This window comes from Pelodiscus sinensis, chromosome 28 (genome assembly GCF_052426305.1).
Source record: "Pelodiscus sinensis isolate ZL-2025 chromosome 28, ASM5242630v1, whole genome shotgun sequence".
NCBI lineage: Eukaryota > Metazoa > Chordata > Testudines > Trionychidae > Pelodiscus > Pelodiscus sinensis.
The window spans coordinates 940,160-965,033 of record NC_143079.1 but is presented as its reverse complement, the minus strand read 5'-3'; the positions used below and the strand labels follow the sequence as shown (position 1 = coordinate 965,033).

Here is a 24,874-nt window from a genome sequence, read left to right as displayed (position 1 = left end):
TTCTTTACAGCAATTTTGTAATGTATTTGATAAGGCCAGTTCTTTCAACCTTTCCTCGCAGCTTATGTTTATTAAAACTCTTAGCATTTTTGTTGCTGTCCTCTGGATTCTAGTTTCAAATCTTTAACACGTGATGTCCAGGACTCCAGCTGTGGCCCCACCAATGCTGATTGAAGTGGTACAATTACTCCTTGTACTTTACTTAGGACTCTTCTGTTAATATATTCCAGAATGGCATTGCCTTTTTGTAGTTTAAATCAGTCTTTACCCCCTAAAGTCATTATTAATATAACGTCAGTCAATGAAAACAAAGCTGAATTCGGAAGACTATAGTTTAATATTCCCAGGGATAAACCTAAGCTTGTCAGTACACTGGTAGGAATTCTACTGTCATAAAAAAATACAGGGAAGTCTAAATATCTGCATAGTATAAAAATCTTTCCAAATGCTGCAGGTGATTAAGAATCCAATTAGAAGATTGTTCTGAGCAAGTGGACCAACTCACAGTATGTCTGGGCCTAGTGAAACTGTCATCAGGCAAAAGTGCTCTCTACTCATCCCACTGCATGGAACCAGACTGGTGGTAGACCATCCTTTTATCACATGCTTTTCAGGGAGTGCTCACCTGCTGTTTCCATTGTCTCTTTGCATCCCAAGCTGGGATCCCCTTCCAGTCTGCATGCCCCTTTCTAGCGTTTCCAGGACACCTTGAGGAGCTGGGGCTCGTGCCAAATAGCCTCAGTATATTTTAAGAAATAGGGAAGCAGGAGTGGATTTGAGCAGCAGCCCATACCCTTGGAGCATGAAATGGGACATGGTCCAAGCTCTACAGGGTATCTATCACCATGTTTCCATGTACGTTATTTGAAGTATATTGCAAGTGTCATAACTTTGCCTCCTAAAAAAAAAAAAAGAAGATGGCTTCCAGAGTTTGCCTTCTATGCACATCCACAGGTGCTGTGGGCTGTGCGTACCCCTCTGTTAGTCTTTGGGGGCAGGTTCTTGTGGCATAGAACTTACTTTTCATTTGTTTATATGACCTGGTGCAGACAAAAACAAACCTAGTCTCCTAATCTCTAAAGAGGAGAGAGAGAGTACCTAAAAAGTGTATGTCCCTCCCTCTATTCTGCTGTGCTCCAGCCCCCTACAGATGAGTGATCATAGGGCATCTGCAAAAAGCAGCTCCTGTCAGCATCCTTAGTACCTCCCGTAAGGGAGAGATGGGGCTTGATTGCAAGGCCTTGAGTGGTAGTTTCCTTCTTCAGGGTTTTATGTTGTCCTGAATCCAGTCAAGATAACGAGTCACATTGGTATAGACACCAGGTGTGTCTTTCTGTCCACAGCCTATTCCCCAGCTGATGATCCCTATCAAGTGCATACGATTATCCTTTATACAGACCAGGGGTCCTCCAGAGTCACCCTGCAAGGAGAAAGCAGGTTAGAGACTAATTCACTTTCTTTACTCTGACTGGACTCTAAGCCTTCCCATACTGGGGTGCCCATAGATACTTCCTCTGCATTGCTAAGTGTACGTTTTGCATAGTGCCTGATCTTCAAAGGTGCATACTACAGTCCACGAGAGCCCTCTCCCTCAAAAAGTTAGGCTCTGTGTTTGCTAGAATAGTATCCTACACCCTTTTCCTCCCTGCAACCAAGGAAAAAGTGAAGACTTTCCCCTGTAATTCCTGTAACAATGAGTCTGAAACTTACATGAGGAACCTTTAAATACAATAATCCTAGAATAGGGCTATTCAACTTTGGAAGCCCCGGGGGCCACAGTGATACTCTCAGCACATGCCGAGGGCCACAACCTAAGTGTGGTTACACATATATGCAAATAGCTTCTTTCACACGGACAGGCATGAATACAAAGATTAAGGCAAGACTACACAACACGCAGACCCCATTTAAGCCAGTTCTGCAGATATTAATGAACTGCAATATTTACCCGATTTCCACCTATATGACAGCACTTTTTAATGAGCAATAACAGGCCAGGAATTTAACTACTAAAACGCATCTCAACAGAAGACCGTTATATTGACTACTTTTTTGTTTTGGCTTCACAACCATCCAGGAATTTAACTACTAAAACACATCTCAACCCAAACCGCACCGTAAACCCAAATCACATCGCAGGCCGCAAGCAAACGGGTCGTGTGTTCATTAGCCCTGTCCTAGAAGAATCTTGTTCAGTTTTTTCCAAATTGTGAAATGGTGACGCTGTAATGCTGTTGTACATCAAGAACATGCTCGCTAGGGAATTATGGGTGCTGCTATTTGTAGCTTTGTTCCCTGTTCTCGTGCTGTAGGAGTGTGCTTTCCTCTCATTCCATTCCCATTTCTGTGGGCAGTGCCCTATCCTATCACTGCCATCCCTTGTGAGGACCTTTTTGTAAAGGAAAGTGACAGGAAACCTGCACCAGGTGGGGTTTCCTGCCCAGCTATTTCCTGCAGTTTTCAATGCCCATTGTCCTAGGCTTGTTTTGGTTAAATGTGGCCTCTTTTCTCAGCTGCTGAGAAGCTTGCAGCATCACCAAGACTGGGACAGAGGTGGGTTTACCTTGCAGGCATCATCTAGTTGCCGGGTATCTCCTGCACACAGCATGTTCTCAGTGACTGTCCTGTTTCTCAGGTGCTGAGAAGTGCAGCGACTAGCTGGAAAGAGTCTGACATGACCTTCCTTCAGCCGCTCCGAGTAGAAAGGAGAAACTGCAAGAGAAATGGATGTATTTGGTTGGGGGAAGCAGAAGTTCCTTGCAAAGGGATAGGAAGGAGACTGAGGAGCGGTACTGAGCCTTAGTGGGCCAGATGGAAAGGAGAACCCTGGGGTTTTAGATCTGTTCCCAGGTCCATTCCCATCCCTCAAGATCTCAGTCCCAGTTCCTGTGGGTCCTGCTGTCACCTTCCCACATACACAGAAGAGTCTATGCAGGGGAAGATTCCCACCCAGTTTATATTGCTGGAGCACCTACCTTCCCTCTACCCCCACCCAGTTCTGCTGCCCTGGCTATCTCTGAGGTTTTACAAGTTACCTTCCCTCTCCCTATTCCAGAACTGTTCATAGAGCAATGTTTGTAAAGTAGGCATAGAAAAAATTCAACTCTTATCGAGTTGTTTCAGTCACTTTTAAAATCCAGGGCTTTGTTTTGGCACATGGAAACTGCTTCGGACCTAGCGGGGATGGGATATGCAGAACCCTGCAAAATCGTCTTTATATCTGTGGATGCGGATATCCACAGCTCATTTTTGCAGATATGGACGCAGATACAAATTTTGTATCTAGAACCCTGCAAATTTTCAGAGATTTGCAGATATTTGCGGCTTATTTTTGCAGATACAGATGGTGGATGCAGATGTACATCTTGTATCTGCGCAGGGCTCTAAGGATATGGCTTCTCTCAGCTGCCTGCAATATTCCAAATGGCAACCACTAAAAGTCTTCTAAGGCAGGCTGCAAATAATCTCCAGTGGTCTTCTTGGTAGACTATTTGTCTTCAGCTAAAACTATTGTTTGGTAGAACGATGTGTTAATTGTGTACACTGGGCGGGGAATTGAGTTCTCTGAAAGGGGTTATGGCTTTAGAGAGGATTAGACTTGCTATAATGAAAACCAGATGTCCTATCTGTGCACACGATTATACATAACTATGTAACTAGATAGTAACACATTATGGCTCTACTGAACTCAGAAGGGACAAACCTTTTGTTCTGGAAGGTTAATATCTTAGCTATTTCAAGCTGCATTGGGCTGCAGCTTGGCAGAATAATTTCTGGCAAGTTCTCAGAAACAAAACATTTGAGAGAGGATGCTTTTTAAGGATTAACTTGCTATAGGGTAATCCTGTAGCTCTGTAGGGTACATCATCTCCTTACATTCCTCATGCTTGCCATAGCCAGAGATCTCGCATTCTGTCCAGTCAGGCAGCCGGAATCCTGGCTCAGGGAGGCAGACAGGGCGGACAGTGTCTGTTTCACTAGCACACTCTTCTGACCCAGACTTGAGCTGTAACAGAACTGAAAAGAAAATGTATGAGAACAGGGTTGGGCTGATGGTGCCGTTTCTGAAGCTGTGGCTTGGGAAGTTCTTACCAATATCATTGTCATAAGTTTCTGGGTCAAATTTGCTGTGCAGGATGTATTTCTCCACTTGGAATTGCTGCTCGTTCTCCTGAGGGACCATTCGATAGGTCCTACCCAGCACAATCTTTAGCTGGTTGACACTAAACCTGGACAATGAAAGAGTGTTGAGAGTCTCTCCAAGCTTCAATGCCAGGGACCCATCCTTTGTGAGTGTCAGCTGGCCAGTGTGAGCTCAACTTTCTCTCCTGTAGCCTTATTACTCATAAAAGAACCCATCAGACTGGATTTACATCGGGGCATCCCAGTGTCCTTCATAGCACAGATAATGGAAAAAGCTTTTCTTTCCTCTGAACCTCCTTGCAATATTTCAAGCTGCCCCAGCTCAGTTCTCATTGGCCTGTGTAACAGATTCGTTCTTAGCTCCGTGAGGTATCTTATGTCCCACAGCTTGTTCGCCTCCCAGTCTCCGTTCTTTATACTAGCTGTGTTCAGCATGACTGTCTCTTTACTTCTGAACACTCCAGATGCTTCCTCTGTATTTGCTCTCAGAACAACAATCCTCTCTAAAACTCAGTAACCCGAGTAGTGGGCAGGGTTCCAGACGGGGCCCTGCACAGTGGGATACATGCCTCCATGGCTTTGTAATTAATTTTCTGTAGAAAATCCTCACCACCGCAGCCCTCCTATCCCCCAGATTTGAGCCTAGCTGGGCAGATGCAGGGTTAACTTGCAAAGAATGAGATTGTCAAGCAGTTGCAGAGTTAAACCCCACTATCCCTACCCTGTAGTTGTTAGGCACAGTAGGCCTAGCCCCAGAGTGCTGCCTCTGTGCTGGCTGCAGCCATGCTAGAAGGGGACCTTTGTATCTAGGTGAGCTGGTCTGAATCCCCAAGGGTGCTGGTGGGGAGGGGAAGTAATGTAGGGAGTAAGTGGTTCTGAACAGCACAGCTGCTTGTACGCCCTGTGCATGGGGCAGCTCCCATCCTGCCTTAGTGTCTCCCATGGAAGTGTAGTCGGAATGCTGGGATCTCCTATGCCGTCCACTTCTGCAACAGGGAGACCCAATATCCCGTCCCCATCAGAAATGCTGACTGCTCTCTTCTCTCACCTCTCCTGGAAACAATGTGCAGCTGACAGGACCCAGCAGGAGTTGATCAGGATTCCTCCACACAGGAAATGCTCCCCAGTCACCCGTCGATACCTGGCAAAAATGGCAGCCTGCCACGGGTGGGAGGTGATGTCTGCATAGAGGCCGCCTTTAATTCGGAACTGGGCCACTTTATGCTGCCGGAGACCACAGGTGGCTGAGGATGACAAACACAGACATGGCATTTGTGCTCTGGCCCTTGTTCTGCTCTCTCCGGAGTTAAAAAGCCTTCCAGCCTTCCTATGCTTGGTATCTGCTGAAGCAACAGTGGATGCAAGCTGCTGCTGACCCAGTTTCTCTTACGTGTTTGGACAGCTGTTACTCAGCAACAAGAAAGGGAGCTAGGAAGCCCTGCCTGCCCCCCCATTCCACTTGCCAGCCTGGCAGACACAGCTGCAGTGTGGCTCTTCGCTTCCCGAAAGGGGCCGGAGTGTAACCATGCAAGAAGCAAAGCGACAGGGGTTCAAAAAAAGAGACGATGGGAGGAGGGGTGTGAGCATGGCGATGTCCCTTACCACAGGCAGGCACGTCACAGTATTCCCACTTGGGCTGGCCTGCCTCCAGCACGTGGCACCATGGCCTGGAGTCATTGTCTGGGTTTCTGGAACACAGAGAAGAGGAGAAGGTTTCAGCTGCTCAGACTCCCATTGGAACTATAGTGACCCAGCGGGAAGAGGACAGTGGAGAAAAGCACAGACAGTTCTTGGGAGCCAGTATCCAAACTCGGGAACAAGGCCCCCTTTGAGCTTTCACTGGAGGACACCAGAGCTGTGTCATGGGTAGCTGCCTACAGGGACTGACATCACATAATCGCTGCATGGCCAGGCAGCAAGTTCCCTGCAGTACTGTGTATCCATGTCCTGTTCGTGGGGCAGGTCAGAGGGAGGCAACAGAGCAAGGAAGGTTCCTCTTAAAATGTGTGAACAGTCTCCCTACCTACCGGCAGAAGTTGTGGCTCCCAAGCCCCAATTGTTGGGCATTGGCCTTCCAAGCAGTGTAGAATTTGTGGGCAATGAGTTTGGAGTCCCATCTCAGACAGGTGGCACCAGAGCTAGTAGTGCTGTGGCTGCCCCGGTACTCTGTGCCTTTCCCAGAAAAGCAGTCCTCCTTCCCTCCTGCAAGGAGAAAGCTGCCCATTAACTGATAGATACCAGCTGCTGTTCCTGGAACCACCTCCTCAGCTGTTGTCTCAGTGCATGAACTGCTGCTTCCTCCTCCACGAAGAGCTCCTCTCGCTATGAATCAGTGCTGCGTCAGGAAGGCTGCTGCAGTCTGTGCTTTTTCAGCCAGAAGGATTAGACGCTCATATGTCATTTAAAGTGAACGCCTCAGTTCTGCAGCATATCAGGCCCAGGGAACTCTTAAAATCTAGTCTCCACAGCAGGTATCCCCTGTGGCCCAGCACATACCTTTTAAGCAAGCCGGTGTGCTGCAGTATTCCCAGGTATACTGCCCTCCTTTGTAGACATGGCACCAGGGTTTGGCATCCTCATCTGGGTTCCTGAGAGAGATGGTAACATTGTGTATACCACACCAAACCAATACACAGTCCAGCCCTTGCAGCCTCTCTGAGTAATTTAAGAATGAGTAGTCCTGTAGAACCTTAGAGACTAACAAATAGAGAATCGTGAGCTTTTGTGGGTAAAAACCTACTTCATCAGCTGAGTTGGAGTGGAAGTAGCAGAATCCAAGATATATGTAACAGCAAAAGCAGTTATCTGTCAATTGTAAGATTCATGTTAATGAAGCTAATTAAGTGGGTTGGATGTGTCCCATTCATAGCTTTTGATGCGAAAATGTGAATGTCAAAGGCAAGGGACATTGGCTTTGTAGTGCGTTGACCAGTTAATATCTTTATTCAAGCCCAGGTTCATAATGACAAATTTGTAGATGAATTCAAGTTCAGCAGTGTCTCTCTGTAATTGGGTAGTAAAATTCCTATGTAGAAGAATGGCTACTTTTTAAATTCATGGTTGAGTGTCCAGGTAGGTTAAAATGTTCCCTACAGGTTTGTTTGTGTGTGTTACTATTTCTGATGTCTGATTTGTGTCCATTTATCCTTTGTTGCAGAGACTGTCCGGTTTGGCCAATATACATGACAGAGGGGCATTGCTGGTAGTTGATGGCATATGTCACTAGTGTATGTGAGTTGTATAAGCCCCTGATGGTGTGGCTTATGTGGATGGTGTTGCTTGTATAGATATGTGGACAGAGTTGGCAACAGGGTTGAATAATGTTGATTGTTACATGGAAGGCAGGAGGAGTGGGGAGTTGTTTGTAGCTTGCATGCATGCAATGCTGTTTACATGCTGAGAGCTTTAGGGACTGGGGTATTTTAAAGAGAGTGTGGAGAAGCAGGGGCTGGCTAGGTAGATTGGTTCAGGACAGGCGTTTCAGATACAGAAGTGAGGGTGGGCAAAAGGAACCAAGGGTGTGATTACATACACAGCCTGACAGTGAGATCTCCCCGGGACAGTTAGAATGTTGGGGCCAGGAAGGAAGTAGTCCCCTGGCTCCTTTCCACATACAGTTATCTTCACAGTGCTGTCACAGGGGAACCCTGTCATGGGCAACTGCAGCAGATCAGGTGTGAGATCTCTATTTCCCCTTCAGCTGCCCATGCAAATAATGTGTGTGTCAGCACTAAATTCAAACTCTCTTATTCCCACGAAGTGCCACAGTCAGCAGATGCCTTGTGCTGAACACTGTTCCTCCCAATACCCCCAAGCAAAACGAGGTGACAGCGTCTCCTCAGTCTCATGCCAAGGTCACCTACCCACCCGAGAGCCATTAGCCACCCTGTCAGAGTTCCCTCTGAGCCACCGTTAGCCACCCTGTCCCAGTTCTTTCCGAGCCAGCTCCAGGGCCCCACCCTGCCAGTGCCAAGAGCCACTTCTCTCCCACAAGTGTTCTCTAGTAGCCCTGCATCAGGCCTTCCTCACATCTCCTCACGAGTGAGTCTAGCCCTGCTCCGGTGGGCTACCCTTCAGCCACAGCCTCTGAGTCCAGCTTACACTGATCAAGCTAGTTGTTCTCCTGCCTAGGGATTTCTCCACAGGACTTTCTGCAACTTGGCCAGGTTCCAAAGCACTGGCTAGTCTTCCCAACAGCTTCTCTCCTCACTTATGGCTGGAAGCTCAGTTACTGATCTGCTTCATCTCTTTTTCCTAAGGCAACTCTCTGTCTATCTCCCTTCTGTGCGCAGGCACCTCTCACCTGCCTCTTTATAGGCCCAGCTGCCTTCTCTTAAACCCAGGTCAGAGATAGATAGATGGATTGGATCCTGCTTCATCTTAAAAGGGACAATCACCTTGTGGCAGGTCCCCTACACTGCATCGATCCTTCCTTCACCCCATGCTGTACATAGCACTGAAACGCATCCTGCACATACACATAGCCCCACACGTGTGTACCCCTCCCTAGAAGGGCGGCTCCTTACAGCCTGTGTCCCTCTGCACCCGGCCTTCCCCTGCCACTCACCTGCAGTAGTTGTGATTGCCAAGTCCCAGTTGAACAGCATCTGCTCTCTGCCCATTGTACTTTTTCTGAGCCAAGGCGCTGATGTTCCAGTTTAAACACTCACTCCCGCTCTCTGTCACACTCCATGTCCCCCTGTATGTTACTCCCAAGTCCTTGTAACATGTGGCTTCCATATCTAAGCAACAGGGAAGCAAAATGGGAGCCTCAAACTTGTCCCACGGGAACTCCACTTCCCTCCACGGAGCTTCTAAGAGCTGATCCCTTGTGGAGGCACCTTAGGTTCCCACATCATTAGTCCAACATAATGCCACAGCAGCCCGGATCCCATGTGTAGAGGAGGGTCTTCAGGCCTGAGGCCAGACCGTATTTATCTATGGCCAGGTCTCCAGCATAAGTGTACTTGCCGCAGAAGCAGCCCTTAGCTCTAAAATAAATAGAGCACAGCTGAGAGCCTGGTACACTGCAGCAACCTCTGGGTAGCAAACCCTTCCCCATTCCTCAGCCACGTGTAGCTCTCCTCACTGCATGTGCACTCACCGATCTCACAGTGCTTCCCTGAGAAGCCTGCATGGCACTGGCAGATGAAGTGTAGAGGGGAATATAATGCCTGCTTACACCGACCCCCGTTGTAACATTTCTGGTCAGCACAGCCTGTCAAGAAAACACAAGCCAGTAAGCCTCATTAGATTTAATATTAGTAGGCTGCCGTGAATATCTGTATCCCCATCTGAGAAACCAAGATGGCCAACAAGCGAATGAATACTTTGCTTTAGTTTTCAATAAGGATGCTAATATGGAACATGTGAATAAGTTCAGAACAGCTGATAGAAATGGCGGTCTAGAAATTACCACATCTGAGATGGAAGGAAAACTTCAAGAGCTTAATGTGCTCAAATTGAGATGGGGGCGGGGGAGTAATTTCCATCCCCGCATGTAGAAAATGGGCACATGAGGCTGCTAGTCTGGTAGCAGGGATTTTGAATAAATCTCTCTCTTTTCTGATTAAAAACACCAAAAGGGGGTAACTGTCTGGGAGGGCGAAGAGCTATTTAAACTAAAGGACACGAACAAATATGGGCTGGCAGTTATACTGTTCTTGGCTATCAGAGGGGTGTGGTTCTAGAAAAGCCTGCCAATAGGTGTTAGAGGCCAAGTCTATACTGAGGGAGACGGTTGACCTAAGAGACACAACTCCAGCTACCTGAACAGCTAGCTGGAGTTGAGGTACCTTAGGTCGAGTTTCTGTGGCATCCCTGCTGTGGGAGCTTGATGTGAGAAACTCTCCCATTGATGTCCCTTACTCTTCACGACCCAGTGGAGCACTTATTAGACCTGCTAAATCAAACCCCGGGTGGTCAATCTCCTGGTAAGTGAGACAAGCCCATAGAGGCAAACAACTTAGTTCATTTTAACAGACAGCTGGACAAATTTAGGAGTGTGATGGGGCCAGAGTTCCATCGTTAGGATGGTTTTGGCCAGCCATCCTGGCCTCATGCTTTGGGGGTATGTGAAAGCATGGGGCCTGTAGCCAGACACACCCCCCCCCCCCATCTCATCCATCTTATTTGCCTCTCTGGAGCATACAGGGCAGAGAAGGAGCAGTAAAATCAGCATAGTCTATGCTGGCTCATCTGATCCTGAGGAGCTGAAAACAGATATGTGGAGAGAGAGCGATTAAGGCAATCAGCATAGCCATTAAGCTTTGATCTGCTTTGATGCAAGATCAGGATATGCGAGTCTGCCCCGGCTGGCACCCATGTTGATTCGAACACACACACAGTCCCTGGGAGAGGAATTTCCCACTGAGAAAAGAATCCCCAGTAATTCCAATTTAGTTATCTCTCTTACAAGTGTAAATTAAGTTCACAACTCCCTTGTAAGAACTGGTCTCACAAAAGACAGACCAGCCCCATTTGGCATGACAGACAAGAAAGAGAAATACGTGACCCCATGAGTATAAAAATAGGTCCAGCAACACACTCACTTTGAGTGTCATTCTACCCTCTACCTGCTGGTCGGGTTAGGTGTTTGACCTCCCGAGGTTCTATGGGGACGCCCACCTCGTATTTTCGTCTTTCCTAGGAATTGAGGGACCGGCCCTGGCCTGACATGCTGGAGTCGAGAGGCACAGAAGGGGGTAAAAATTGTACCTGGATGTGGTCCTCTGTCTTAAGTGTACACATAGAGAGAGTAAGCTGTTACTTGGTACCATTATTTCTATTTTGTAACCATTTTTAAGATCTATATTTTGCTAGTAGTTAAGAAATAGAGCAATAGCCATTGCAACCATATGATTTATAAGCTTCCTCAAATAAACCTGTAACTGTTTAAGTTTTAACCTGACTCCTTCAGTTGCTGTAATAGAACCAAGCACAATTTAAAAGAACTTCAGCCAGTCATAAAGGGACAGACATAGAGCTTGGGCGTTTGGATCTGTGTCACTCCCAGGTGACAAGATCCGTTGGGGCACCTTTTCAGCCTTTCCTAGGCTGCCCGCTGCGAAGGAACTTTGTGTTCTAGCAGCTAAAATCTAAGGTGTAATAAGCTCTTCCTATATAACGGGGCGTCTGTTGGCCTGCTGGCCACCCTCTGCGATGGGACCCCGCTCCTAGCAGTAAAGACACGGACGTTAAACCTTTTCTCGGAAACACACACACACACACTGCCCTGACCGTCGGCTGACAGGGCCAAGGACAGGGAGACTGTGGGGGCCTAGCACCTGCAGTGGGGATCAGGACTGCCCCTGCACTCGCTGGCAGTTGTGGGAAGTGGAGCAACCCGGCCCCAACTGGCTCCACTCCACCAGTGCCCAGTGTTGCTTCGGGGAGGGAGGTTGGGGAAAAGGGTGAGTGGGTACGGGCAGGGGGCAGAGTAGAAGTGAGATAGGAGGAGGGCCTGGAGCGGAGCTGTCCCGGGCTCTGCACCCCCCTAGGGATGGCTCTGGGTGGGGTTGGTTGCGATGGATGGGCAGTGCTCAAGAGTCTTGGACACATTTCCATTTGTCTTATGTTCCTAAAAGCTCCTGTTTCAGGGTTTGAGCTGGCAAGTGGTAGGGGTCAGGAAGGGACTCCTCATTCTCTTCCATGTGTTTTAAACCCTCTTCCTCAGAAGCATTAGGCTGGGCCACAGGTTGCGAAGGGCTGGGCAGGATAAGCCAGGGTTCAGAGGTGGCAGCCAGCATTCTCTGTCTCTGGGGCTGGACTGGCTGGTGCCTCTGCATCTGCACGGGGTCTCACTGGCCCCGAGGGTGGGGGTGGGAAGGAATCCCCTTCCCAAGGCAGTTTGGCAGGACACTGGTTCCTTTGGGGGCATAGGCCACCTGCCAGGCTTCTGAGGGCATTTCTCATGTAACCCTTTCTCTGCCACTGTGGGGCACTTTGGTGCCTCCTGCCTTGCCTCATGGCACAGCGTGGTGTTGTCGTCTGTGGGCTGAGCCCTTTGCTCGAGCTGCAGGGACAGATTGGTGTTGCTACCTATGACAGGAGATCAGACTAGATGATCTAGTGATCCCTTTTGGCCACAGACTATGATCTGTGACCTCTTCTGTCAACCTCCTTACTGTCCATTCCTCTCTAGCATGTTGCCCGATATGCTGTCTCCTGCCTCTGGTCCAGCTTGGACGTACTCCCACTCTTTTCCTCCATCTTCCCCACTCAGCCTGGCACATGCTTTGGATCTTATCTCTGCTTCCCGTCCGGCCCAGCTGACACTCTTACTCCTGTCACATCCTATCCTAGCGCATCCATGGAAACACCAGATTCTCTGTGCTCAAGCAGTGGTGTTCCCCTTTCTGACTCTCAGGGCTGAATGCTGGAAGAACAGGGGCTCCCCTCTCCCTTCGCAGCACCTGTCCATACTCACTTCTGACAGGCACACTGTGGCAACGGCTCCGGCCATTGTCACACGCGCAGTATTCAACTCTGCCTCCCATGAGACGCAGCCAGGTCTCTCTCTGCTGGTAAATCTGTCGAGATGAACGGTCGGTGCAAGTGGCTGCAATTGGAGACAGGAAACCATCCTTAGGAAAAGGCAAATAGGGCTGCCTGACGATAGAGGTTCTGCTTCCCTCCCTGAACAGCCAAGTGTTCCCCTCTCTGTCCTGCCCAGGCTAGGAATGTAAGCGACTAATCCACTAGTCGACACACTAGTCGACTAGTTGCTTCCCCCCTCCCCTCCCGCTGCCTCTATCACAGAAAGGCAGCAAGGGGGGGGAAGAAGAGAACGGGTGCTGGAGGGAGCCAGCTTAAAAGCCGGTTCCCCCCCCAGCTCCAACTCCGTGGGATGGCAGCCAACTTTGAAATGTACAAGAGTCCCCGCTGGGGCTTTTGTATATTTCAAAGCGGAAACACCACAAGGAACCTGGAGATTAGTTAATCAAAATTTAACATCCATAGCCCAGACCACAGCTGCTGTGTCCCCGCTACTGTGCTGTGGGATGTAGAATTCTGTGCTCCACCAGCCTATGTGTGTGGGTGTGTGCAGGGGAGGCGAGAGATCTTCTTCATGTTTGGAACTGAGCAAGATAGTCCAACATGCTGGCCCTGCTTTCCATAGCTTTCATGGTCAACCCTCTGTCAGTGCAGCCTATGAGAATGGGCAGAGTTGGAGCATGAGCCTGGCCTTCTGCAGCACCAGCCTGCTTTGCCTTGCACATCTGCTCAGCCCGAGTAAGAAGAGGTGCCTTCTCCCCTCCTTACCTTTAGATCTGGCTCCCCGTTTGAGGCGCACCCGGAGCTCCTGCAAGCAGAGAGAGAAGAAATCTGAGTGGCTGCTGTCCTTGCAGTTCAGCGACCGAGGTCTCCCAAAATCTAGATTCCTTTCTGAGAGACACTCCAGCGTTCCCCAATGTGGTATTTCTGGTAGTGTGGGAGGTGCCTTAGCTATCCTGCACTGTTATAGGTGGGTCTGAGCCCAAGCACAAATTAGCGCATGTTCCTGGGCTGTGCATTAAGGAGCCTTCCAGTTGCACAACCATCCTGCGCTGTTTCTCTCTAAATGCCGGACATGGGAATTTGGGCTTGGGGGTAGGGCTGTTGCCTCGAGGCAGAGGGAAAATCAAGTGCTGCTGTTAAATAATATTGGACAGAAATACTTTGACAAAGAACATAAGAACGGCCATAATGGGTCAGAGCAAAGGTCCATCTAGCCCAGTATCCTGTCTGCCGACAGTGGCCAATACCAGATGCCCCAGAGGGAAGGATCACAACAGGTAATCCTCACTTGATCCATCCTGTCACCCTTGTCACCCACTTCCAGAGAAAAAGAGGTTAGGGACACCATTCCTACCCATCCTGGCTAATAGCAATTGATGGACCTAACCTCCATGAATCTATCTAGCTCTTTTTGAACCAGTTAAAGTTCTAGCCTTCACTGCATCCTCTGGCAAGTAGTTCCACAGGTTGACTGTGCGCTGAGTGAAGAAAAACTTCCTTTTGTTTGTTTTAAACCTGCTGCCTATTAATTTCATTTGGTGACCCCTAGTTCTTATATTGTGGGAATAAATAAATAACTTTTCCTGATTCACTTTTTTCCACACTAGTCAGGATTTTATAGACCTCTATCATATCCCCCCTTAGTCTCCTCTTTTCTAAGTAGAAAAGTACAAGTCTTTTTAATCTCTCTTCAGATGGGACCCGTTCCAAAGCCCAAATCATTTCTGTTGCCCTTTTGTGAACCTTTTCCAATGCCAAGATATCTTTTTTGAGATGAGGTGACCACATCTGTACACAATGATATTTTCTCTTATTCTCTATCCCTTTTTTCTACACTAGGCCAAATTTCGGAAAAGCCTCCTCTTTCGGAAGACCCCTTCTTCCTCATGGAAGGAGGAAGACAGGGCTTCTGAAAGTGTGCGTCTGCTATTCTACAGAAAAAAGCAGAAGAGCAGATGCGTTCCCTGGCCGCAGTCCCATAGTGTAGACGTAGCCCCACTGTGTAACTCTGCCCCTTCTTCTAACCAGGAAAAAACACTGAGGACTCTGAAGAGAGGAGAGTGCTGTCGGGACAGGTTAGGACCCCCAGAGTGCCAGGGATCTCCCAGAATGGGGTTGGCATGGTGACCTCTTACCTGGCATTGCAGAGTGGTGATGATGGCTGTCATCACCAAGTAGAGATATAGGACTTTCCCTTCCATTCTCTGGTTTTTTCAGCGTTGCCTTCAGATCTCAGAATCTAAAAAAACTAAACAGAAAAGCTGAGCAAGGAGCTGACAGTGTGAGCAGGGGTTAATATTGTCAGAGTGAAAAAGGGCTTTTACCCACACAGCTCCCATTAATTTCCAGAGGCCAGGAAGCTGGCAGGGAGTGGCAGTGTCCCTGAGTTGGCTCTGCAATTTGTTTGAGAGCCTCGGAGTCTTGCTATAATTTGGAAGGGCCCTGACAGTCTGGAACCGGACCCACTTCACACATTGGCAGTGGGTGAGAAGAGAAAGGAAAGGAGAGGGGTTTTCAGGGGTTGCAGATCTGGGAGGCAAAATAAAGAAATAAATTAAATAAGATGAAGCTGCATCACTGAAGGGTGCACATTAAGTACTAAGTTACTAAAGTTGCTGCTGCTCTCAGGTTATGAGATACCCCCCTTGTTTCTCCTGATCACTTTAAGCACTGCCACCTCACATAGGCAAATGGCAGAAACCAAGTTCCAGGGGTTGGCACTGAGCAGTGCCTGTCTGGCACTGCTGGGGGGATGACTTCACAAGAGGCAAGCCCAGTTTACTTCACAGCAGGCTGTGGGAATCCAAGGGTGTGCAGTGGCAGCAGACAAGGCTGGACTCCCACAAAAGAAATTGTGACTCCTGGATTTGGCTAATAAAACAGCATCTCTAGAGTCACCAAAAAGAGGCATCTGAAAGAGCAGGAGTCTCTAGTTGGAGTGTCTGCTCTGGGGCACAAGGGATACCTGTGCTGAGCAAGAACAGTCTGGAGGTCCCAAGTCTGTGTGAGAGCTTGCAGGTATTAGTACAGTTTTTGCATGGAATCAGAAGCGTGACTGCTCCCTCCCTAACCCACATACCCAAAGAATAATGCTGCCTGCTGGTGGATCATTAGCACAGGGTGAGGGGAATGCTGAAGAGCCTGCTGGGTATGCGTGAGGAGTATGGCCAGCATTAACAAATGTAAAGCAATAGAGCTGTTTCTCAGAATTGTAATCTCCACTGCCTGTGGACTTCATTTCCACTATCAGCCATGCAGGCAGTGGAAAGTAGGTTGGTTGACTAGAATGCTAGTTGTGGTCTGGCACTCCATCTCACTTGTTCCTTGACTCACTTTCCTATAGTCAAAACAGTCCCACATTCCCTTTCATCTCCCTCAGACAAAGCTCCATCCCACCCTTCTGAGAAATCTTTACTACTCGCAACAGTAACCTTGGGAACCACTCTGTTCCTCACGGTTCATTAGCTCATCAGATGTGACTGAGACAAGAGTGGACTTAGACCTCTGCCTGCCTCCATCTTTTCAAGTGAAGACGTTAATTTCTTTCTCTCCTTCCCAGTCCTCTTTCTTACCTGGTAGTGAACTCCTTGGCGCTTCCCTGACCGCTGCTCATTACAGCAGGAAAATCCAGGCCCTGACTCAGCTGTCTTGTGTGTTCCCTGCCTCCTTACCAAACAGCATTGCTCTGACCTCTCTAGCTCTACTCCCTCGTGGCTCCTCTGCCAAACCCCCTCCCCCAGCCTGTTCATAAACAAAAGAGCGACGGCCCGTTTGGCCTCTCTCCTTTATAGCAGAGAGGACCTAGAGCAGGGAATTCGATATTGTTATATCCTGTGTATTAAACTCTTGGAGACTGCTCTGAAAGGAGACTCTTCCATTTAAAAGCCCCAGAACTACTTAAAGTAAAAATTAAATATAACACAAATTCTGTCTTAATTAGTCAGTTTTTAATGTATCTAGTCTACTATACAGTCTAGTAGCATTGACCGGCAGCCCATAGCCTTGAATTTTCTTTTTACCAGATAGTGCTTCCTGTATCTCATAGATGTCCTCTGATTTCTTTGTTCCAATAACCCTTGCTATTCATTCCAGGCTAACGCCTCTCTTATACACAGAGAGGAGTGCATAGTCCCTTAGCCGTAACTGTAGCAGGCCTGATGTCCAGTGTGCCAGAAGTCTCGAAACTGATGTTTTCCAGATATATGTAGTTAGTCTTACCCCTGGTCTTGGCTGTTCCTTACCCAGTCGGGGTGTTCTGAATGATAAGCCCTATCTAGGAAAGCACATGGATTTCTGAAGCTATGAGACTGTTTACATGGATAGAAGCAGAGACCTAGCAATAGTCCTTTTCACCTAGCTGCATCCCCAGATCCACGTACATGGATCCTGGTGCACATACCCGACAGAGCAGTTCGGGAGTTAGTGCTCTTCATGCGCATGATGTACATCATTCATTACCAATCTGAAAATAGTGTAGCAAAGGGATACTGCATTCTGCAGACGTGGCTACATCTCTGCAGATGCCTCAGAAACAAGAAACAAGAATAATCTGTCTGTCACTTGTTCAATGTGACTGATTTAAGCATCACTGCTCTCCTCAGGAGTAGGTAAATTAGTATCACTCCCATTCTGAAGGTGGGGAACATGAGGCTCAGGGAGGTGAAATGACTCACCCAAGGGCACATCGGCAGTCAGAGGCAGAACAGAGATGAAAAGTCAGGAGTTCTGGTTCTGTGATTATCAGAACCCGTTGCCTTACTCTGAATTTGGAACCAGTTGCTGTTTGCCATTTGTGCTGACACGTCTCTAAGCTGATTTATCAGAAGGGCCTTAAAGCTCCCCTCCTGCATTCAGAAGTAATGCACTTCTTCTGTTTACTGCCTGCTGAGAGGAGTTGCAGTGCCCCAATCCAGTACTCAGCATTGTAGAGCCCAGTTTCTTACTGTTTCTTCCTGTCTGCTACCTCCCTAGCCAGGGCATTGATATGTAGATAATATCCCATTATCTTCATTGTCTATGAAATACACCATTCCCTTGACACCTCAGAAGTCTGATTTTTCCCCTTTGGAAATTGTCCTCAAGATTTTCTATAGCTGTGCTTGCATTTGGGAGGAGGAAGAAGCCTACAGAGCACACAGAGGCCCCTCTGTCACCCCTACTAAGACAAGAATCCTGAAGAGAAATGTGTGATCTGACCCTCTCATGAACCCCACAAAGGATAATTTCACAACTGGCACGCTGGTCTTTTGTTGCTATTGGGGGTTTGTGAGCTCTGTTCTTTTTATTTATCACTATTCTTTTATTTTTCTCTGTGTAGGGGCCTCCTACCCACAAGCAGTTCGGTGCCAGGGCTGGAAGTCCTTTAGCTGCTCCATTTCCCCCTGACTTGGGTTAGCAGGCTTTCCAGAGAAAACAGGAAAGCACCATCTGTCCCCAACTTCACAGTTCTCCCCAGAGGCTACAAAGAAACAGCAAAGTTAGATTCCACATTCCGAAGCACCGCATATTGTGCTAATTAATTACAAAGTATTAATATCAGGAATGTGACGTTATTTATCCTTGCTCTATTCTTATAGCAGCACTAAGCCCTAGGGAGAGAGGGAAAGGATCTGCACAGACAAGTGGAGAGTAACACATACCTTCACTTCTCTTCTGTATTCTGCGGATGGGCTCCTTTCGGTGCAGCCTGGATGTGCTTTGAATACATCTAAGCTCTGATCTCTCTAAACAGCTCCAGTGTCCTTCTTAAAATGCCAGTCAAGGGGGTGGAGCCTATACAGGGGGTAGGGACTTTTTCACCCAGGGGAAAGGATACAGTGATGGCTATGGTGATGAGGTCAGGATAGGCTGGGCTAGCTTTTTCCAAAGATGAGGGGGAGGAAGTGTCTGATGAAGTCAACAAGCAGATCCTGGCTCTCATCCAGTCAGTATTATTCATGGTCCTGATCAGAAAGCAGTCAGTGACTCCAGGACTTTTCTTTTTGGTATCATTGCCTTTTCCTCTGAGCCCTTTGGAGTGTGAGCAACAAATCAGATAACAAGTGCCACTTACAAAGAAAACCTTCATTGTGGTTCCAAGAACAGGGGGACAGCATCGCTCACACCATGCCCCCAGAGTTACAAATGTTCATTATTTTCTCAGGCCACCAGCTTAACTGGTGCTGTGCAAACTGTAGAGAAAGAGCATGTCACGCCTTCAAGGAACGTCCCACGCTAAACAGGCAGATGATGTAGTTCAGGCATGTAATGCGTCAGGAATCCGTCTCTGAGTGGTACCTAGTCACATCACTAGAAAAAGATAGTGAGTGGAACAAAATCTGACCTGGCAGCCATAGAGAGCACAGAACAGTGTAAGGGGAAGAGGACAGGGCAGGACATGGTATGAGGGGGTATGTCTACACTACAAAGTTAGTTCAAACTAACGGACGTTAGTTCGAACTTAATTCGAACTAACGGAGCGCTTAGTTCGAACTAGGTAAACCTCATTTTACGAGGATTAAGCCTAGTTCGAACTAGCTAGTTCGAATGAAGGGCTGTGTAGACCCTTAATTTGAACTAGTGGGAGGCTAGCCCTTCCCAGCTTGCCCTGGTGGCCACTCTGGCCAACACCAGGGAAACTCTATTGCCCCCCTCCCTACCCCGGAGCCCTTAAAGGGCCACGGGCTGGCTACACAGTTTGTGCCAGTAGCAAGGCTGCCAGCACCCAGCCAGCAGACCCTGCACCTGCCACAACATGAGCCAGCCACCCGAGGACACCCAGCCCTCCACTGCTCCCCAGGACCAGCCTGGCGGGTCCCAGGAGCCTGCCCAGGGACGCAAGAGGCGGGCACCCGCTTGGTCAAGTGCGGAGATCGTGGACCTCATCGAGGTTTGGGGGGAAGCCTCCAATGTCCACGATCTCCGCACTAGCCACAGGAACGCGGCAGTCTACGGACGCATGGCTGCCAGTCTGGCCGCCAGGGGCCACCAGCGCAGCCGGGAGCAGGTGCGCTGCAAGATCAAAGACCTGCGGCAGTCCTACTCCCGGGCCTGCCAGCCAGGGGCTGACCCGGGGGCCTGCCCCCACTTCCACGCCCTGGACCGCCTCCTGGGGGCTCATGCCGTCCCTGCCCCCCGGGACATGATAGACCCCGGGGCAAAGGGACCGCTCTAGGAGACGGAGGAGGAGGAGGAGGAGGGCTCTGAGAGCCAGGAGCCTGCTGGCAGCCTGCCCAGGACCTGGGACCCCCGAGGCACCCCACAGAGCCGCTCGCCTGTGTCGTCCGAGGCCGGGGAGGCATCCACCTGTGAGTACCATCGTGCTCCCCTTATGTGTACGGGGGGCTGGGGCGAGAGGGAGCCCCGGGACCATGTGCCTGGGCCTTACCCACCACGGAGCAGCAGCTGGGGATCCTGCAGGGGCCCTGGCCTTGCAGAGGGGAGCTGGGTTTCACACACCTGGGCCCCTGGGGTAATTGACCGCTGGTCTTGTTGCACCACAGCCGCAGCACCTGGGCCTGCAGGGCGCACCACCCCGCCTGCAGCAGCTGCCCGTGCCCGGGCCAGCAGGAGAGCCAGGAACCAGGAGGACTACCAGAGGCGGCACCTCCAGTTCCTGGAGCAACAGCTCCGTCTCCAGGACCACTGGGTCCAGGAGGACCTGAGGCTGCACCGGAGGAGTTTGGAGGCCCTGGAGGAGGAGGGCCGTGCCCTGCGAGGCCACCTCCAGAGCCTGCTGGACCGCTTCCCAATTCCTCCTGCTCCTGCTCCTGCTCTCCCAGCTCCCCCTGCTGCTCCCCCTGCCCCCCCCAGCTCCCCCTGCTCCCCCAGCTCCCTCTCCTGCTCCCGCTCCTGCTTCTTCCACACCCTCCGTCCCTCCTGCCCCACCCTCCACAACCATTCCCCACCGATGCCCCCGGATCCTCAGTGTGGCGAGACGGGAGAGGCAGCCGGACTCCCACCCCTGAGCTTTCCTTTCCCTTCCTCCCTTCCCTCCCCTTCCAGCTCCCTCGTCCCAGGTTTCCCCCTCCCCTCTCCCACCCTCATTCCTCCCTCCCTCCACCCCAGTTATGTGAAATAAACAGACGTTTTTGGTTGAAAAACAGGTGTCTTTATTTTACAGTAGGTAGGAAGGGGAAAGGGGAAGGGGGGTAGGGTGGAAGAAGGCCCCAGTGGGGCATGCAAGGGAGAGGTCAGTTCTCCTCCTCCACCTGGAAGCTCTCCTACAGGGCTTCCCGGATCTGGACGGCCCCCCGCTGGGCTTCCCGGACGGCGGCGGTGCGGGGCTGACCATAGTGTCCAGCCATGCGGTCAGCCTCAGCCATCCATGCTGGCAGGAAAGCCTCCCCCTTTCGCTCACACAAATTGTGGAGCACACAACATGCTGCCACCACGGGAGGGATGTTGTGCTCGGCCAGGTCCAGACGGGTGAGGAGGCATCAAAAGCGGGCTTTCAGTCGCCCGAAGGCCCCCTCCACCACGATGCGGGCCCTGGTCAGCCTGGCATTGAAGGCCTGGCGGGAGGGATTGAGGTGCCCCGTGTAGGGCTTCATCAGCCACGGCTGCAGTGGGTAGGCGGCATCCCCCACCAGGCACACGGGCATGTCCACGTCCCCGACCCTGATGTGGCGGTCGGGGAAGAAGGTCCCGTCCTGCAGCCGCTGGCACACGGAGGAGTTGCGGTACACCCGGGCGTCGTGCGCTTTGCCGGACCAGCCCACATTAATGTCCGTGAACTGTCCCCGGTGGTCACACACGGCCTGCAGGATCACAGAGAAGTACCCCTTGCGGTTCACGTAACGGGACGCCTGATGTTCCGGGGCACGGATGGGGATGTGCGTCCCGTCGATGGCCCCCCCGCAGTTGGGGAAACCGAGGGCACCGAATCCCCGGATGATGGCGTCTGGGTCGGCGAGGCGGACCACCCTGCGGAGCAGCACCCAGTTGATGGCCTTGACCACCTGCGGAGAGAGACAAAGCAAAGCGCCAATCAGTGGGGCGCCCGGGTGGCTGGGAGCGTTCGTGCCCTGGCAGTGCCCCGCGCCCCACTCCCGGAAGCAACCCCCCTGGTGGCGTGTAGTATGGCCGGGACAGACCGACCCCTCCGGTGTGGGGTGCGTTCGCCTCCTCCCGCCCCCCCTTTGTCCCTGGGGCAGCCCATCCCCTCCTCCCGCCCCCCCTTTGTCCCTGGGACAGCCCATCCCCTCCTCGCAGCCTCCCTCCCCCTCCGGTGCGGTGGCCGACGAGTGCCATACCTGCATAAGCACCGCTCCGACGGTGGATCTCCCCACACCGAACTGGTTCCCGACGGATTGGTAGCTGTCCGGCGTGGAGAGCTTCCAGAGGGCAATGGCCACCCGCTTCTGGAGGGGGATGGCGGGCCTCATGCGAGTGTCCCTTCTGCGCAGGGCAGGGGTGAGCCACTCGCAGAGCTCCAGGAAGGTGTCCCTCCTCATCCTGAAGTTCTGGGTCCACTGTCGATCCTCCCAGCGCTCCAGGACGATACGGTCCCACCAGTCGGTGCTGGTGTCCAGACGCCAGACGCGGCGGGGCACGCCTGTGCCGGGGCGCCGCCGCGGCTCCTCCACGGCCCCCAGGGCGGCCAGGCGGAGAGGCAGGGGGCTGACGTGCACCAGGAGGTGCCAGGCAGCCTCGAGCCATTGCTGGCAGGCTTGCAGCAGCAAGTCCAGAAAGTGCACCAGAAGGTGCAGGGTGAGCTGTGGCTCCATGTTGCCACCTGCGGCAGCGTCCCCGAAGGGAAGCATCGACACAGACGGGCACAGAGACCAACGCTTTGCTGTCCCTCGGCGAGGTTGGCAAGCAAGCAGGAAAAGCTGAGAACCGGCTGTCCAGGGGGGTCCCTTTAAGCACGAGCCTCAGATAGCCTCAGACAGCAGCCACACAAAGCAACTACTGACCTGATGCCCTGCCAGAACCGGTTTCAGCTGCCCTTAAATGCCCCCCTGCATCCAATCAGTGAGGACGCGCTAGTTCAAATTAGCAAAACGCTAATTCGAACTAGTTTTTAGTTCTAGATGCGTTAGTTCGAATTAGCTTAGTTCGAATTAACTAATTCGTACTAAGTTAGTTCGAATTAGCGCTGTAGTGTAGACGTACCCAGGGAGAACTGCAAGGAGGTGTAGTGTAGATAAAGGCCTCAACAAAATTTCCTAGTCCAAACACAGCCACTTCTTAGAATGTTGAATCTAGGTTTGAATGTTGCCATCTGAGGCCCTGTGCTGTGTATAATGTGCTCCTAGTATCTGACATGAGGGGCCCGATGCACCCAACCTTCCTCCCTAGTAGTGCATATTATGCCCTCTCAAATGGCAGGTGCTTCTTGGGGCAGGGACTCTGTCTTACATTTCTGTGCAGGGCCATGCTGCTGCTGATGCTCTTAAGAGAAGCTACCTGATTTTAACAGCAGCAGAGGGCTGAGTTCTTATTGTCCACTTCCTTTGTTAATTGCGAGGGTGTAGGGGAGCCTGGACAGCCCTGCCTTGACAATAAACGGTGGTGTCTGCTTTGTCCACAGTGCGGATCCCTAAAAAGCAAAACTCAGGCCTGTCTCAAGTCTGGTGCATGTAGCACGCAGGCATGGTTTGGGAAGGAGAAGCTGTGCGAGGCAGGAATGTTTTGAATAAAAATGCACAGGGCTTGACAAGTGGCGGTGAGCCCCACTCGCAGCCGCGCAGTTTGGCACGCTGCGCATGCGCTGATCGCGCTGCGGCGCCGTGCCAGCTTAAAGTCTACTCGCCCCAGGCCAGTAGATTGACTAATTTGTCGAGCCTTGACAATGCAGATTAAGCAGGGTATGCAAGACCACGTCAAAAACTCACGACAAGAAACCTTGTATAGGTACTCCTGTTTCTGATAAGCAAAAATTACAGGTGCAGCCGTGAAACTGTCGTCTACACACATGCAGCAACATCCTGAGTAGCAGGGTGTACCCCAAATAGGGTATTGGGCATTTTACATAACTTACACAATACATCAGCAATTGGTAAATATTATTAGAACGACCAAGTCTCGCCTTGCTATAAAATGGGCTTAGTAAGAACAATCGATGGGAGGGAATGGGCAGGATGGACCCACAGGTCCTGCTCAATTTAGCTAGAAGTAAATAGGTCCTTCACGCTTGTGACCCAGTACGAGGCGTTCCAACGTGTGGGAATCAAAGGAACCTCGAGCTCCTGCCTGGTATTGTAGATAGCAAACGGGTAAAGTGTAAGTGAACTAGGCTTTGTTGTTGTATTATAGTTGATCTTCTATTAATTGCTTTTGCATTGCTTTGTGTTGTATTAATTGCTTTAGAATGTATAGTATTTAAAGTTTAAATTGGATAGTAATTGTTTTAAGGCTTGTAAAACTTAAACAACTGTATTAACTGCTTAAAGCTTGCAATAAATAGGAAAGTGGCTAAGGATCCCTAGAGTGTCCTGGTTTCCCTTGGCTCTAAAATAAATCAAACCACAGGACATAGGGTCTTTGTATACACTGTATCTTTAACACACACTCCTTTGCTTTTCTCCTTGCTCTCCACAGATTCTTGCTGCTTCCTCTGAGACCCTCCAGTGTCTTATTCTTCAGCCTTAGGCTTTGTCCACATGTTCTCGCAGCAGCGTGACCATGGCAGGTGTGCTGGAGAGAGCTCTCCCAACGCTCCAGGCAAACCACCTCCACATGGCAAGTAGCTAACAGCACTGTAGCGTTGTCCAAACTGGTGCTTTACAATCTTGTAACTTACTGAGCTTGAGGTGGGGGAGGGGTGTTTTTCACACTCCTGATCGAGAAAGTTACAGCACAGTAACTTGCCATTGTAGACAAGCCTCTAATGTAGCTCCCCACGACTGTCTGTCAACAGGTCACTGGGAGGTGGTCTTAGGGGAATCATTGACATTCAGGGACTAAATTATCTGGGGGGCTCATTAGGGCTCTTGGGAAAATAGACATTGGCTGGGAGGCTCAAGGCTTGAGAGTGTTTAGGGGGAAACTGGGAACAGCAATTGAAGGACCAACAACCTAACACCAGTAATAACCAATTAAAGCCTTTCAGCAATTCCCATAGGGAACAAAGCTCCTTGGAGGAGGGATTGAGTCTCTAACCGGATTTCATGGGATAGATAAGATTGGTTTGGGTTCATGTGATCAAGATGGCTAAAATAGCTGGAAGCAGCATGAACGGCAGCCTCCGTTCCACAATAGGCAACATGGCTAAGAGGAAGGAATTGGCACTTGGTTGGTTTGCTGTCAG

At 50.4% G+C, this 24,874-nt stretch overlaps 1 protein-coding gene across 3 annotated transcripts; it reads right to left on the bottom strand.

Moving 5' to 3' along the window:
• Positions 1-318: 318 nt before the first annotated feature.
• On the bottom strand, positions 319-18,432 carry PLAT (plasminogen activator, tissue type). Of its 3 annotated transcripts, none has more exons than XM_075915719.2 (14): positions 18,282-18,432; positions 14,778-14,890; positions 13,408-13,447; positions 12,572-12,703; positions 9,248-9,361; positions 8,711-8,885; positions 6,640-6,731; positions 6,171-6,345; positions 5,746-5,831; positions 5,192-5,387; positions 4,093-4,229; positions 3,877-4,017; positions 2,564-2,712; positions 319-1,420 (listed from the first exon to the last, which is right to left on the bottom strand). In XM_075915719.2, the coding sequence occupies exons 2-14, from the start codon at positions 14,841-14,843 to the stop codon at positions 1,262-1,264; spliced, it is 1,662 nt and encodes a 553-aa protein (XP_075771834.1). In that variant the 5' UTR covers positions 14,844-14,890; positions 18,282-18,432; the 3' UTR covers positions 319-1,261. The 3 variants fall into 3 exon arrangements, with proteins under 3 accessions (XP_075771834.1, XP_075771836.1, XP_075771835.1); XM_075915721.2 differs by having other exon boundaries at positions 14,778-14,903; positions 18,282-18,394; XM_075915720.2 differs by lacking the exon at positions 18,282-18,432 and adding an exon at positions 16,215-18,158.
• Positions 18,433-24,874: the final 6,442 nt, after the last annotated feature.